At 39.6% G+C, this 16,981-nt stretch overlaps 1 protein-coding gene across 1 annotated transcript in view; it reads right to left on the minus strand.

The window, feature by feature from the left end:
• pparg (peroxisome proliferator-activated receptor gamma) overlaps positions 1 to 16,272 on the minus strand; it is a 32,062-nt gene extending 15,790 nt beyond the window's left edge. Inside the window, exons 1-2 of the mRNA XM_084543739.1 lie at positions 15,920 to 16,272; positions 137 to 433 (exon numbers count right to left, since the gene is read on the minus strand). Coding sequence (XP_084399865.1) covers positions 137 to 428 — 292 coding nt within the window. The 5' untranslated portion in view covers positions 429 to 433; positions 15,920 to 16,272. The remainder of the gene's footprint in view (positions 1 to 136; positions 434 to 15,919) is intronic.
• Positions 16,273 to 16,981: the final 709 nt, after the last annotated feature.

Consider the following 16,981-nt stretch of genomic DNA (forward strand, 5'->3'; position numbering starts at 1 on the left):
AACCCTTTCCTGTACAAGGTGTTCTACAAGTTGCAAATAATACAGGCTCTGCCTCCTGTATGGCCATTTTGTTTCTAAGCAGAAGAAAATGTGTTGTTCTATCTCTTGATGAACACATCACACAGACTTCACTTACTGTGTGTGTCCAGGTCTGTCCTGTAGCAGTGCATGTTTGTGTAGTCCATGTTGGTTAGGTGTTCTTCCCTCTGCGGTGGGCTGATGTCGTAGGCCACACCAGCGGAAGAGATGGAGGACACAAGTGGGGGAGACAGGGAGGAAGGGATGGAGGAGGAGGAAATGGAGGCGTAGTCTAACGTGGACAAATGTTTCATGTCGAGGGAGTGGGAGCTGTCGTCCAGCTCCGGCAGGTCCACTGTGCTCAGACTGAATCCAACAGGCCAAGCTAGGAGCTGCTGGGTGTCCACCATGTCTACTGTAAAGGCAGATGAAACAAGGATGCGTTAGCCGAAGCAATATCAACATGGAGCATTGATAAAAGAAACCAATACCAGAAGAAAAGATGAGGAGGGGAAGGACAAGAGGATACGAGGAAAATAAAATATGACAATGAAAACCTGCATGTAGCGTTTCACATATTGTTATTGATAAGTAAGTTTGCCCAGAAAGTTCAAAACATTTAGGCGTTCATACACTCTCTCATGCAAACACCACAAGGAGTACACGCGGCCCTCCAACTCATTCCTTCAGTCTGTCTGTTATCTAGTAAACACGGAGGCAGACTGTGTCACAGGGAGAACAAGACGAACTCTGGCACTGAGGAACGTCTCTTCTGCTCAAAACACTGCCTTCCTCTGTAGCTGTTTGGGTGTCTCACTGTGTGATTGCCCAACCAAAGGACACAGAAAGCAGGCCAAGGATGTAGGACCTTAGCTTCTGGAGTGGAACAGACTGCACCTTATGAGTGTTGAAATGGAGGGCTGCTCGGACGCTGAAAATGGAGCATTGTGTAGTCAGAAAGATTTTTCAGGTTCTAAGGATATTTAATTTTTTATTATTTCCTGTAGGCTTCACTTTGGTCAGCGTCTTACTGATAACTAATCTCATGGAAAGACCAAAGACAACAACGTTTGTCAACACTTTCAGACCGCCCGAACTTGTCTGTGGCTCTCAGTTAAAGTCAATCTATGTAAAGAAATTTTACAATAAAAAAAAAATATCTCTCTGTTTACATATATACAAAGTACTGACTAGGAATAAATTACAGCATTCAAGTATGCTGGAACATATCAGCCATCACAATGGTGTGGAGTTAAAGCAGCTCTATGACACACAGAAATGGGTTTTATCAGACTTTGAGAACATGTTAAGAGGATAAATTAATTGTTGGTTTTGATCTTTTGTATAATTTACGTACACTAAGAATATACAAAAAGCCTTAGACATAGACTTGTACAACACATTTCGTTGTTGATTCAAGTAATTAAAGGTTCTCCAGTTTTTCCAGTATCTAACACATGATCAGGGATTGGAAGAGATAAGTCAGCCGAGATGATCAAAGTCCAGTAGTCAGAGGTTACTGCAGTCCACATGAAAGCAAACTATACACAAGGCTACATGCAGCTGTGGATCTGTACAAGATTGAGATTTACTAATGCAGAGATTCATAGAATATGGGCTGCATAACACTGAACATTTCTTTTAATAGCTTTGGCCAGTCATAAGATATACTATAACAGATTAGTGAGGGCTGGATCCAGGCATTTTTTAAATAATCACATTAGATCGGTATCAGGCTTCATCCAAGCGTGATCTTTTCTAGTTATTTATTTTAGGTCTGCCATAAAAACTAAAACCATGTCCCTGTACAATCAAAGCGCCTTTGTCCTCTTCTGTGTTAACGGCAGTTTGCTAGTGGCAAAGCTGCCTAAAACTGAAGAAGTAGATGACCTACAATCATGTGACTAAACATGTCTGCTGTGTGGAAGCAATTTAATGTGGGAAATGAAATCAGTCAGAATTTGTAAATTGTGTAATGTGGAAGTTACACGAGTTGGTAGTAAGAGATCATCACTCAATACCACAGAAAAAACAAAACAAAAAGCGTAAAGTACACTCAGGCAAAGATGGCACCAAAGCAACAATGAACACTGAATGCTACGTTTAAAAAAGTTTTCTAGAGACAGTGTCAAGGCGAAAGATGATGGTGTTAGATGACCAGCCCATTTCTGGAGTAGAAGCGCAGGTTTTTCAGGTTGTTAGGGCTTCTGGAGCCAGAAGGAGCTACCCTCGCCTGGCCAAATTAGCTTTGACAGTGCTATTCCAGTCGCATGGTACATACGTGATCTAGGAGAATACAAGTAAGACAAGAAAAGCCTTTATGAATCTGCAGGGGGAGGACATTTTTGTTTATTTAAGATCAGATTGGGACTCGGATCAGCCGGTAATGAATATTAAAAGCTTGGTATTGGATCGGTTTTTGCAACAGTTAATAGTGTGAAAGGTTTGTGAACTGAAACACCTGGCCTGCCAAACAACTTGGTGGCCAAGACCGAATCCCAAAATAAACCTCTGCTAATCAACCTCCAGTGCCTGATTTGGAAAAAGAACAAAAAAAAAATGCAACAAAGAATGCAATGAATTATGTAACAGGACATAACTAAAATAGCAATACTCAGATGGCACAGCAGCACCAGGTATAACACAGGCTTGAAATGGCTCCAAATTACTTGGCAAAACATCCCCATGGAACAAACATCCTCCTTTCTCAACTACATATTGTTTCCTTTTGCTTGTTTGGAATGTGGCAGTGAAAATTAGCGGGGTGTCCACTTAAAATTCACATTGACTGTGGCATTGTTCCTCAACAAGCGAGAGAAAGATTGTGTGTGTCCACAGGCAGGGGCTTCCACAGCCATGGAAGCTGCTGACTATTAATAACCAGAGAAACCTGGTTATTTTTCCATTTTGTTGGCCAGTTTCCAACCGAGCCAGAGCTAAAATAGATTTAGCAACTTATGTCCTGGTTGGCATCAAGTCATCATATGGAGACACAAATCTAGTGGGAGAGAGATGAGAGAGGAGGGGTGAGAGAGATAAAGTGAGAGGGGTGATGGAGAGCGAGTCCCCGGACCACTCAAACAGCACCCAGGGGGCTCTAAGAAAAACCTCCCAACTTAGGAAATTCATGCTCTGTATTCAATGTGCAAGGAAAAAAAGGAAGGCAGCTGCAGTGTGGCAGTTTACCCAAGGTGCTTAAATCATGTCATAATCAAAGATGAAAACAAGTTTTTACTGTAACTTCGCTCTATAGGGTGTTCGTGGAAACACAGCAGTACAGAATGCACTGTATTCAACAAGTTTGTATCTGTCAGTGTTGTAAGGGAAAGCAACTTGTCAGACATTACAAAAGGTGACAGATGATTAGTAAGGAATACGCAGTGAGTCTTGCGTTTGCAAACATGTGCGCGTGTGAGCACGTGCGTGACAGTTGTGCTGGTGTCTCCTACCGGTTCTCAGATTTTTACATGTCAGAACTTGCATTCCAGGTAAGATCACAGTGCGTAGGAGTACTTTCTATTGGCTATTGCCTCAGTAATGACATAATAACAAAGGGCCAACGGCAAACTGGCAGGCAGGTCTGGCAAGCTGCTGTAGGCAAAAAAAGTTTGTGTGTGCGTGCATCAACCGTTTTATGTAAAATGTTTTTTTCTAAATAAGACATTTCTAGTGCATTAAGGTGGGAGAGGAATGAGTGAAAGTACAGGTTGCTGCTGAAGCTGTACTATTACATGCAACTGTAATATTATAATGTTAACTTTAAGATGCTTTTCTTGCAGCCTGAAAGCAGCAGCTATGGAAAAGGAGGTAAAACCAAGAGGTCAAAAGGAGAAATGTGAAATCTTTCCTTCAGGGACAGAGTTGCAAAACGAATGTAGGACTTTTTAACGTTCATATTTCTTCACAACAGGAGTGATTTGGTCCCAAAGAGCAGTGAAGCAAACGCTGAGGATCAGGTTACTGCACAGAAAGTGGCTAAAGTCCCTTTTGTACGTTTGACAGTGAAGCTTTATTGAATTAAATTAATGCGCTTGTAATTACTTTAATAATAAAGACAAGGAAAACGCCCATCCAGCAGTTAGAAAATGCTGCGATTTATCATCATTTCTTTTAAGGCCTCTGACACTCCCACACAGAAGGAGTCATTTAACAGTCAGGCAAAGAAAATGCACATGGTAAAAAGGAGTTTAGGACACGACTAAAGTTAACACAGAAGCTTGTCTAGTATATTTAGTAAAGTGAGAGACAAAAGGCAGAACCTGCCCTGCTGCATTCAAGGCATTAACACTCTTATCTTCTGTTTGAATAAAAACAATGTACCTTCTCTGAGAGCGAGAACTACACCACTAATATCACACCAGATCATAATCTCTCATTCAAAAGCACTGCTGGCAACATACTGTGATAACTGAACATGTTTTGTTGGAAAAGAATTGGCTTTGGAAACTCAAAAAGTTAGATCGCACATACACAAAGTAAATAAAAAAACATGTTCTTGATGATTTTTGAATACAAGTAGCATTTTTTTTGTGCATCAGAACTAAGTAGAGATACTGAAAGCAGGTAAATAGAAATATGTGCCCTCTAGTAGAGTTGCACACATACTTAATTTAGCTCAGTCTGACACTCTGACAGTTTTCTTGCTGTTGCTTTCATAAGATCCTGAAGATAAAGTGACATGTTGCAGAGAAGAAGGCATGGCTTGTCTTTTTTTGCACAGTAAGCCATTTATATTGTTCCGTGTTCATGCATGTGTTTATGTGTGACAGAGAGAAACAAAGAGAGAGAAAGAGGGAGTCAGTGCAGAGTGCTGTGACTTCCTGACCTCTTCATGTAAAACAGCATGTGGTTCAGTGTCAGTGACTAAAACAAAGATATGCCCGCCTGCACGTCTGCCTCACAGTCCCCACAATTTCTTTGAAAAAGATTAGCGTGCTTCATTTTCACCTGGCTAGTCCTGCATAAGAAAGCTGTGGAACACTGGAAAATGCATAGTAATAATATTGTGAACAAAAGCAAATTGTGTGCAGATTCTCACATCCAAAAAAGCAAAGTATAAAAGGCTGAATGCAGTTTCATTGCAAAAAAGTAATCCTGCTTCACTCTTCAGGAAATTGCCACTTTTTTTTTTACTCTGGTGGTGTGAAGCCACATTGGGCAGAATTACCTGTAAGGGCCTTCCCCCTCTGCACCTGAATGATCAAACGAGACGGCAATGGAAAACCAAGAGCACACGAAGTGTCAGGCAGAGGTCTGGACTGCCCTCTCAACAGAAACGAGAGTCTCCGCTTGTCTGAAAACCCACTTACTCGGTTAGTACCGAATTGACTCATGAAAATTCATCAAAGCTTGGCACAGGGGGAGGATAGAAACCACAATCTTTGTCTGCTTGGCACAACTGTGACTAAAACAGCACACAGACAACCTCTCTCAGATTTCAATTTGATTTTTTGTCTAATTTTTGTTTCAACTTCCAAAGCTAGGAAAATGGAGCACAGATAAACATCTGGTCAAGCTGAGGTTACACTGAGTGGGAGGCAAGAATTTTACATACGGGCACAAATGAAATAACACAAGCTCTCGTTTTAAAAAACACGACCATCCCTATATTTAAGACAAATTCACAGGTTTTAAGTATTATACTGGATGTCCAATTGTAATTTAAACCTTATGTCTTTATCACAATTCGCACACACAACATTCAAAAGAAAGTCAAAAAGACAGAAAACTGAAGAATATGGAGACGCCTTGCATGACCTAGTTACATTTTTGAGCTTAGTGGTGCTACTCAATATCATATTAATCTTGAACACAAACCAAAGCAAGCTTATGAGGAGATACTGTCTGGGAGAATGCACACTGCACATGACACAAAACTGGTTGACCTACACTATCTCACAGGATCTCACACGGATGTCTGCTCTCAACTGACCAGACGTTATATGTATAAATGTATTCATTGCAGCTATCTGATCATAATCATCGGAAGTGGGCTGGTCTTTGAACTTATTGTGCCTGTCAAAAGCAGTTCATCATGTTGAAAGAACAAAACATAAATAAAATTAAAAAAACACAAACAATAAAACGCAAAGGCTATCGGACAGACCACTCACCCTGTTTCTCCCGTTCAGTTCAGTGTTAAGTGTCAGTTCACTGACCAGCATCTAAATGACTGTTCGTAGTGACTAGAGAGGACTGGTGTGTGTGTGTGTGAGTGTGTGTGTGAGTGTGTGTGTATGTGTGTGCGGTCATGTTTTTCCTCAGGAAGTGATGACCAATAGAAAGGGAACTACACACACACTCGCGCGCGCACGCACACATACACACACAGGTTTTCTCTTTCTGACAGAGTCTGGGCTCAGCAGAAGTTCAGTCAGCGAACCATCATGTGGTCTGTGTGTGTGTTTGTGTGTGCATGCATCTTTCATTCTCACTTTTCATGTGCGCATGTCTCAGCATTACTATACAGTATACTCAGTATATATATGTGTACTAGAGCCGTGTGCTGAATTGTGTTTCCTGCTATAAATGTGTTCTCCTGTATGCACACTATGTATAAATATACATATACACACACACACACACACACACACACAGTACACGCGCACACACACACACACACACACACACATATATATATATGTGTGTGTGTGTGTGTGCGTGTGTGTGTGTGTGTGTGTGTGAGGTGGTAGACATCAGATGCAGATGATTTCCTGTTGCTTCACTCTGACAGGCAACCTCATCATGCCTCTCTTTAGTTGCACTTCTTCTCTCCCTCCGCTCAGTCACTCAGTGTCGATGTGACAGTGGTGACGCACTCACTTCTCTTCCTCATGCAATATCTAACCTTAAACACAAAACTAACATGTTCTCTGGAGTACTAACCAAAATATTAAAACCTTTAACTCTCATGAAGTCCAAAGCTCAACTTTATTATTCTTTTGTTAGCTGAACATATTTTTCATTCTTTTAAATGCAATCATAGCCAATGTTTTACAGAGTTTTATAGAGTATCCTTTAAAATCCAAATAAATGAAACACAGCATATCATTAAGCAGTTCTACACAGAGCAGGATTCTGTACACTTATTTGTCACTTGCTTTAAATGTGTTGAGATTCGACACGTCCCCAAAGCCAAACAAAAGAGAAGTGGTTTCGTCTTATGTATTGTGGCTGGCTGAACTTTCTTATTCATACATTTGTACACGTCATGTGACTATGCTGTGATGCACAAAAAATTATGAAGCAAAATGGATCCTGGCAAACAAATGTTATCCTGAAAAAAGACTTAAACAAAAAAAAAACAAAAAAAACAATGTGAATTTATAATCGAGGTAATGAGACAAGATGGATAGACATACTGAGCAATCCAGAGTCTCAGCTTGTATGTTAGCGGCAAACATTGACTCACAATGGTGTTATGTTGCCAAGATCATGGTTGGTCAGGTAGGGTCAAGTGGTTTCACATTAGCTGTCACTACAGTCTCCTGCCATGTGTACTCTGATACAAAAAGCAGTCTTTTCAACAATGCAGAGCCACCTGGAGAATGCAGAGATGAATGTTTTCTAAGGAGGAAAGATCAGTTCTTTGAAAAACTGAAACAAAAAAAAACCTTCTGATGTGACACTGAAGTTGATCAACAGATTTAGATGTAGCATCTGTACCTTAAAGTCTTGTTTGAGTCGTTTCAAGGCCATGCACATGTTGCGCTAAGAGCTCACACAAGGTGGCTGCCCACACCGTGACAGATCTACCAGTCTGGAAAAGATACAGTACTGTAGATCTGAAGGCATAAACCTCAGGTGCATGTCTGAAAACCTCAGGTGTGGGGAGAATACTGTGAAAAATTACTCATCAGACCAAATCATACACTTGTTTTCCATCCATCAAGAGGCTAGATTTTCTGTCTTTGTACTTCAAGTTGTGCATTTTTTTGTGTGTATTGCGTATGTTAAAACTAATATGAGTTGGGCTTGTTACGGTTCAAAGCCAAAAATCAACTGATTTCGGAAAGTCACAGTGAACTACAATGCACTGGCGCTTTCATATGTAAACACAGACGCATGCACGGACTGTATGCTATTCCCTATGAATATATGCTGCAACCTCCCTTTGCGTGACTGTTCTCCACCAGCCCCCAACTCAACAGACTCAAAATGCACTCAGCTAAACTAAAGGGAAAAGGTTCAATTTTATGCAAATATCCTCAGATGCAGTGCAAATGGCAGCCAGTCACTACGATTGCTTTTAGAAAACAGGTGGCATGAGGAAATGATCTACTGTGTATACAAAGTAGTACAAAACATGGTAGATAGGTCTAGACAAATGTCCAGTCTGAGTAGAATATGTAAATTATGTGCTCAACACAACACACCGTCAACTACAGATTCATGAGGTGTCACATGCTGCCAACTACTTTATATCTGCATGTGTGAAAGCACTTTGAGACTTCATATTTTCAATATGCCTGGCCTGAGCTTACTACTTAAAAGGTTTGCTCCTATCTGTCTAACCATTTTATGTCTAACCAACATATATGAGTAAATACAGCAACAACACATTGATCAAAATTTGTCCTATAATTATAGAGGTGATCTTAAAAGGAGTATATTTCAGGACTTGTGCCGTTTCATTGTGTTGCTGAGAGTTAGATGAGAAGATCGAATAAGAACTACATCGAGCAGACAATTACTTTAGTTTAGCATAAAAACAGGAAATGGAGAAACAGCTAGCCTGTCTGTGTCTAAAAATAGAAAAATACACTTACCAGTGGCTCTAAAGCTAACAAACTGCTAACACAGTAAAATGCATCTCAGTCGTTTGCTGTAAAAAACTATAAACTGTGTTTTTAAACACCGGAAAGAGCAGTATGACTGATATCAGTATCAGTATATAGTTTGTATTTTTCTTGCCATTTTCTGGCCGTTTTGTTTCTATTATTTCTCACTGTTGTACATGATGCCAATGTTTACTGCAAGTCATTAATTCCAAAATCCTAATGAAGATCACAGTCTAGAGACTTAGACAGGAACAGACATGGTTAAACTCATCATACTTCTATGGTTGCACTGACATCTGAGCAGTCATCATATCATCGGTAAAATTATAGGTATCATCAACTCAATGATAACGTGTGGAAACACCTTGAACCTAATTCTCAGTAATAATGTAATAATGCTAAATATGTTATCCCACATAGCTCCAACAGTTTTCAAACAGGCTGAGTGAAAATACCGAATCTGTCCATTGCCTATTCCCATTCCCATTCCCATTGCCAGAGTCACACGTCTAGATAGACACAGCAACGGCACAGCAAACCCTTTCATGTCAACAGACACACACATTTAAGGACACTGTGTATGTATGACATGTAACTACACCAGAACTTAAATACTTAACCATTTCAACTTAGATATGGGTAAGAATATTCCCAGGTTAGCATGCATGAGTGTGAGGGTATAGAGAAACTCACAGTGTCACAGAGACAGCGCATACTGTTGTATCATATATGTTGTGTGTGTGCTACATATGTTGCTCTCTGGGAATCTAGAGTTTTCACAATAATCTGAGGACATGAACTTTCCCCCATTTCCTTTAAATAGTTATGAGTTAATGGTTGATGAGTCCCCCGAGTCTTGAGAGCTTCCTCACTGGATAAGGGGAAGGAGTGGTGCATGCTGTCAAGGCCTCACACACACTCACAGAAGGTCACACATACACACATGTCAACACATGTATGTGTCATGGTGTTAACACTGAAAGACACATGTGTGGGGATATATGTGCACAGAACAAACAAAGCTGAGGCACTCCTTCAATTTGTGATAAGAGAACAAAGTGAAACCCTATCAGTCTTTGTTACAAACACTGTCATATATTGCAAAAGAACATGAATAAGTATGATAGAAAAAGATACATTTACAAGTTATTACATAGATAATGATCACTTCGTGTGTTTAAGATGCTGGCAGTGGAAGTTAGCACAAGATTTATAGTCAAGCTAGTGTTTTGACAGACACCGGGAGGGAGGGAGAGGAGGGCAATGCGGTAGTAGGAAAGGGGAGAGGTACAATGTGGAAAGGTTCATGCCCTGTTCTTCGAAGTGGAGAGGAAAGGACGGGGGTGTGCTGCTGCTGTTTAGCTGGACAATAACAAAGCAACCCATGACGTGACTCTCATTCACAGAACGTACTGTAAATATGTGTGCCGGGAAAGGTGTACACAGAAGAAACGGATCTTGAATTGTCCGTGAAGTTTAAGGGAGGTTTAAGAAGGGTCAGAGTTGGCTGAACAACTAAGTGCTCGCCAACACACTCCCTGGGATTTTTCAATCAAAGCTGATCAGGTCTTTCTCCACTTGTCTGGTATCAAAGTGGCTGCAGTGGGCCAAGCCAAGCAGCCAAACAAGGTTATGTGAGTAGAAAATAAAGAGTGGATGTTATATTTTCCCTTATCATATCTTAAGAGGATCAACTAGCTTTCAACTGCAAGAAGAAAACAAAGTTATTTCTTATATCAATTTTTCATATAAAGAAAATAAATAGATCATCCAGTGGTTAAAATTCATTGGTTATTGGTTAATTGTTTTTAATTGTGATCTCGATTCACTTTTTTAGTCTCATTTTCAGTCATGCCATATTTATGCAGATCTATACAGGGAGATCTGCTGCATGAAAGCGAGTGCTCCCTTTGCTTGCCAAGCCCTATAGAGCTTCACGACAACATGTACACAGGAAGACGGGCAAAAACTTAAAAAACAAGATGTGTGTCATGATAAAATAAAAAGCAAAACAAGTTTAGCCAGATTTTAATATGCAATAGCTGTCTATGACTTAGAAACTGTTATAATCTCTCATGTTTTACTATTATTTCACATTCAAAATGAGTTTCCGGAAAGAGAGATGCTATTGCCTTATCTGATTATCTTTGTTCCTCTTTTTTGTTTCCAAGGTCATTTGGCATTTACGCTTTATAAACCAATTCTGAACTGAGAGAGTGGATTACAGACATCATCAAGCAAGACCTGAACTGGTGATGTCTCAAGCAGTGCCATATGTGCACATAAAGTCTGAGTCAGTCTTAGTCCTCACCAGAGACCAAGGTTATGACCCGAGGAGCTGCGGTTTGCTCCCACATCTTCCTAAAAGGGAAATTAGGACAAAGGTTGCTGGATATCCCTACTGTCTGTTGAACAATTTCTATGTTAAAGTGCATTGGCAAGAAAACTGTTTGTGTGTTTGTATGAGTGGACATATATGTTGGTGCGTTTGAGGACTAATTTACCCCAGAGCCCCACAGGGGCCTCAGCAGCTGCAGGTTAAGCGTGTGTCAGTTGTTTTATGGTAATTCAATTAATTGCTCATTTGTTTGGGAGGATGCAGAGATTTGTGTATTCACACAACTCTTTCATCACAACATGATCTCTGGTTAATAAAGCAAGATTCCTATTTATACCAACTTTGGTCCTTTTTCATATATTTAGACATGTTTCTCTCTGTTCTGACACCACTGTACTCGGTAAGGTAATTAACAAAGTTGAGAGAACACAGTGACTTTGCTCCAACAATATCTGACAGAAAAACAAAGAAGCATTACAAAAAACATCCAGACAACTAACATTCAGCCAAGTTGTTGTTTTTTTTTGGAGGTAAAACCCAAAGCAGATAAAACAGCATCAATACCTTATCTCAGCACAGTATGTATGGCAAATTTAAGGTGGGTAAAGATAAAAGCGTCTAGGAGCGTTGTGGTTGGACAAGAGATCATGTAATGTACATTAAATTAAGTTGTAGGGATGACAGGTGAAAAAAAAAACTTAAGCAAAGTGGGCAGTTACCAAGTTAAACTAATGTCAACATTGAGGCGACGAATATGAGACAACAATGAAGGGGAGCGCCTGATACAGGAGACTGACATTAGATCCCCAAATGTTTACAGAAAGAGAATAGAGTTCACAACTTTAGTGTCGACCACCAAATTTACCATGCTGACTATGGTGCATTGACTGTTCTTTTGAAAAAGTGAGTGGTGACAGCAAAAAGAACCATCTCCATCTTTAAGCTGGATAACTTTTATACTCTACTTGATTCACTGTGAAACATTTGGGTTGGGAAATATACCTGAAGGTTACCCAGACAACCTGGAAGGCCAAACAATTGCCAGGTACAAAACAATGGGCAACGAGCAAATTGCTTTATATGTGGACGGGGCTTTAGACTTTGCTGTCTCACTGTAAACTGTTCGGCTGAAAATTGGATTGTGCATCTTTTTGCCACACGCCATTGTGAGCTGTGGGAAGTTCTATGGTTACCCAAATGCAGAGATGGACTTTTTTAGTTATTTAGTTGATAAACAGAAAATGAATTATCGTCAAGTTTGAAATGAAGTAATGATATGAACTAGTGAAAAGCAACAAAACAGAACAGAAACGACATATTTACTGTTACAGTAATACCATTTACAGTTACTTGCATAGATGGAAAAGTGTGTTTTCAAACTCAAACCATTAAACATGGGCATGACCTGAGAGACATGTTTACACCATGCTCTAAAACGTATTATTTTCCCATCCTGACACAGATGTATTTTATACAAAGTGTTAAGACATGAGAACTGAAAACTTGCTTTGATGTTGTCTTGACAATGAGTCACTTTCTCTGATGGCAGGTGCTGTTGTGATTGAAGCATCATTGTTGACAGTGAGAAAATGTGATCAACTGTAACGGCTGATTTATTCTGTAAAACGTTACCTAGATTTTGTTTGCACTGTATAAAAGTGGAGCAGAAAAACATGTACTCAACTTCTGTCTCAAAGTGAAAAATGTCTGCCCAGAAATTTATTATAAATATATTAAGATTTAGACAAAATTAGAAAGATTAGATTTAGACTTCCCAACTATACATGAGCTGTCTATGAACTGTAGTTCAACAAAAGTAACCACATTGAAAAGATCTTGCTCTAACTGTACTCATAATCTAAATGCCAATCTTAACTGATAACAATAAAATCAGTACACTGGTCCAGGAAGACACTTTATAGCAAGGGGAGGATATTGTGGTTTGACTGGGTGAGATGCAAACATAAAAGATTAACTAGAACTGAATTTTTCATTTGCAAACAGGCTGCTTGTTTCCCAAATTTAGTTTGACGTCAACGACGGCCAAAACGTTGCTGTAAGTAGACAGTAAATGGTCAAATGATTGGCCTTGAAGTTAATAATTACACCCAATTCAAAAAACAAATTGATGACCTTAGGGATAAATTATCTCAAACATCAATGTCATCTGATGCAACTGAATCAAAGGTGGGTTTTGTGCAAACACTCACAAAAACAATAAGAACTATAGCTTTAAAAAAGACAGGATGTTGGTAGAGGCAAAAGCGGTTAATTATCTGTGGGCTGAACAGCTGAACTGGAGCGTGCCATTCTCTTTTATCTAGATATTTACTGTACGCATATACAAATGTGAAGACTGTCTTCCTTCCTTTCATGCACTGATTATGCTGAGTTCTTGCAGATTTTATATGTAACATTTTACAGCTACTGCTTGGAAGACTGGTAACTGCATGGTTTTTAAATTAACACATATATTTTAAAACACAAAACCGAACGAAAATGGTTTCGGGGCGTCTCCAAAAAAACTGAAGTGCATTTCCGAGAACTCAAACAAAGCTTTGTGTGAAGGTACGTTGTCTACAGAGACTTTAACTTTCAGCATGTGTGATGGATAACATAAACATAGCACGGTATCTTCAGGCACTCCTTTCATTTATGACAACAGAGCAAAGTCCAATTCTGTCTCAGTCATTCACATACTCACACACACCTCCGTTTAGGAATTATATAACTTGATAAGCAATAATTCACTGGTTGGTAATGTGTCAATACACTCAGTCGGGCAGTCAGACTTTATACAGCCTATGCAGAGACAACAACATAGTTTAGCAGATAGTGGTTTCAATGTACATGATTAAAACTACCTGAGATTTTTAGATTTGCCACATAAAAGATTTAAAAAGCCAAACATGCCTGCAAGACAAAAGACTACCAAACTAACATGACAGATAACGAAATCGCTCTGTTAAAATGTGACATAATGACATCAATCCAGATCAGCATATTTGATCAGAGCAACGACGTCTTAGAACTTCTCCTATTTCCCACCCACAAATTCATCACAAGTTCTCTTACTTTAAAATAACCACGTTACATCAGGGATGACATTTTAACCTTTGATGAATGTATAACCTGTGATATCATTCTGAGAAGTGTTTTAAAATTTATAGCATCAGTGTGATGGGTAATGTTCATCATCAGATTATTTGTACAAACTCACCTGAAGACCTATCACGTTTGATGTTTTTCAGAATTTACGTTCAACAACATGGACTTTACGTAATCGGCAACTATTTTCCATGCTTTCCGTGCTATACACTGATTTCCTGTCTGGGAACAATGGCTTAACTGTAATTTTTTTTGTTTGTTTTTTAATTAAAAATGAATTGTCATCACTAAAAATCTCTGCTATCAAGAAGACAGGCAATGACAATGGCTTCAGTTATGTCACTCCACTATTAAAATTAACATACTGAGACTTTAAATCTGCTTGAAACTGATAATCACAGCGAACTCTGCATATTGATTTATCATGGTGTGATGATATAATACTGTCTGCACTTCAAGCAGCGTCTTCACAGCCACATAAAGTTTAAAATAAAATGAGACGTAGATTAAACTGCTGCTGTCTGGAAGGAGATTAAAAACGAATGTAAAACGCTAGCATTACTTAGTACGTTTAAATAAACACAATCTGAATTCTCCCATTGGATCTACGAATACGAGAGAAAAAAATAGGTAATTTGCTTAATGTTTTCACTTTTTTCACTGTGTTGTCAGATCACTGACGTGACAATCGTACATGAAGATTGAAAAGAAAAAGAGTCCTGTGACAATGGTGAACAACTAGACCCACTGTGGGCAGTGACAATCTGGGTTTTGTGCAGCGAGCCAATACGTTTTCTTTTCATCTTACTATAATAAAATAGCATGAGGTCATTTAATAGTTCACATCATCAATCACAAAGCCACACAGTTAACCTCAAAGAGAAATCAGTGTTTGCCCCCTGAACTTGTGTCCACATTATTGCTGAGTCACAACCATATTTTTCCAGTCAAGTCTAAAACACAGAACTGCTTGAAAGTTGTGTAATGCCTACAAATTCATCATGTGACAAAGAGGATAAAGACACCAGATAAGTAGATAAAGGACACGTGTAAAAAAATAAAAAATAAAAAATGATTTTATCTACATGAATGCTTACTGAGTAATATATATAAAATTGGTCAGAATTATAAACCTAGACGGACAAATGACTGCTTTCACTCACCTGAATAGTTGTGACCACTTTGATGGTTAAAATCTCTGCCTGGCGTTTGCATGTCAAACTCACACCCGCTCTGTGTGGCCCACGGACACAGTATGGACCGACACCTGACTGTGTGCCAGTTGTCAGTCCTGTGACCGCCCCCCCCAATAAACATCACCACCCCCCCCTAGTCTGTATGCCACTGGCACCATGTCACACTGCAAAAAGTGTCCACCTTAAGAAATCATCTGTCTGACTGATGCGTCTTAAAACTGTGGGAAGGTTGAGTATATGTGGTCATTCAAGAAGTCTCCATGTTGAATTTTACAGTTTAAAAATATTGGCATCAAAATGGTCCAGATTTGGTTTAGGTACGAACACCAATTATTTAATATCAGAGAGAGACTGTGGTTACGGTTGCCAACTCAATCTCCATGCATTTAGATTATTGTTTACGGTAGTTTCCATTGTTTTATCACCCACCCAGCAGCCACAACACTCACAGCGCAGCAAACGACCGGAAGGTGACTGACCTGATCAGCGTGTTGAAGCGCAGAAGAGACGGATCCCACTTTGTTGTTTCCGAAGCTGTATCGACTTGTTCGGGTGTGGGCTGGTCGGCCGTGGAGATCGTGGCGTCCGCACCGTGCGCACGGGAGCGCAGCGTCAAAGTGGTCAGGTCCGCTCGCTGTGGTGTTTTCTGCTCATGGTGCTGCTGCTGTTGCTGCTGCTGTGGTCGCTGTCTGCCTGCCTCTCTCTCCTCCCTCCTCTCAACACAACCGCCCGGGATCCTGAGGACACACGGAGAGGCATCAGATTACTCTTTAAAGCAATGATTTACATCATTTGAACACTTTTTTGTGGATTATCTCTCTCATTTGCTCTGTATTGGAGAAAGGTAAAGTAAAAATAATTAAATAAAAAAAACTTCAGTCAGGATACCTGTTTGTTGGTGAACACTGAATTGTGTGCTTTAACCAAATGGATTAACTAACTTAAAGGAATAATTTCACATTTTCATTCACTTTCTTGTTGAGTGTTATGCTAACGTACCTAGCTAGCAAATAGTTAGCTATCTAGACGTAAAACGGAGCTAAAAGTGTAGCCTAGCAAGCCACTCGTTAACTTAGCTCAGGCTAAAGACTGCAAACAGGAAGACATTTGCAGTCCCTGTTAGAAAATAATAAAATTAACTTACCAACACCTCAAAATTCACAAGTTTGACCAAAATCTCAAAGTGCGTTTTTTTGCCGTTAACTATGTGCCACAATATTCTCAGCCAGGCAGTTGCTAGGCAACTATCCTACGTTCACAATGTATTGCTCCCTTCCGAGAAGTAGTCCGGCTGTAACGGTACACGTTTCTACATTATTTTTGCATTACAGCTTAAACAAAAAAGGTATAATTTGTTTAAATGTGAGCTTTATACGAGTTTCATGTGTAACCTGACGTTGCTACCTTTGAACAAGGCCTGTGTTATTGTTTTTATCCCAGTTTTCAGTCTATGTGCTAAGCTAGCTAGCGACGACATGTGATAATGGTAGCACCATGGAAGTAAAACAATCCTTTACTCAAGTAAATAATTACTATAAAGT

Source organism: Chelon labrosus (genome assembly GCF_963514085.1).
Source record: "Chelon labrosus genome assembly, chromosome: 4".
Lineage (NCBI taxonomy): Eukaryota > Metazoa > Chordata > Actinopteri > Mugiliformes > Mugilidae > Chelon > Chelon labrosus.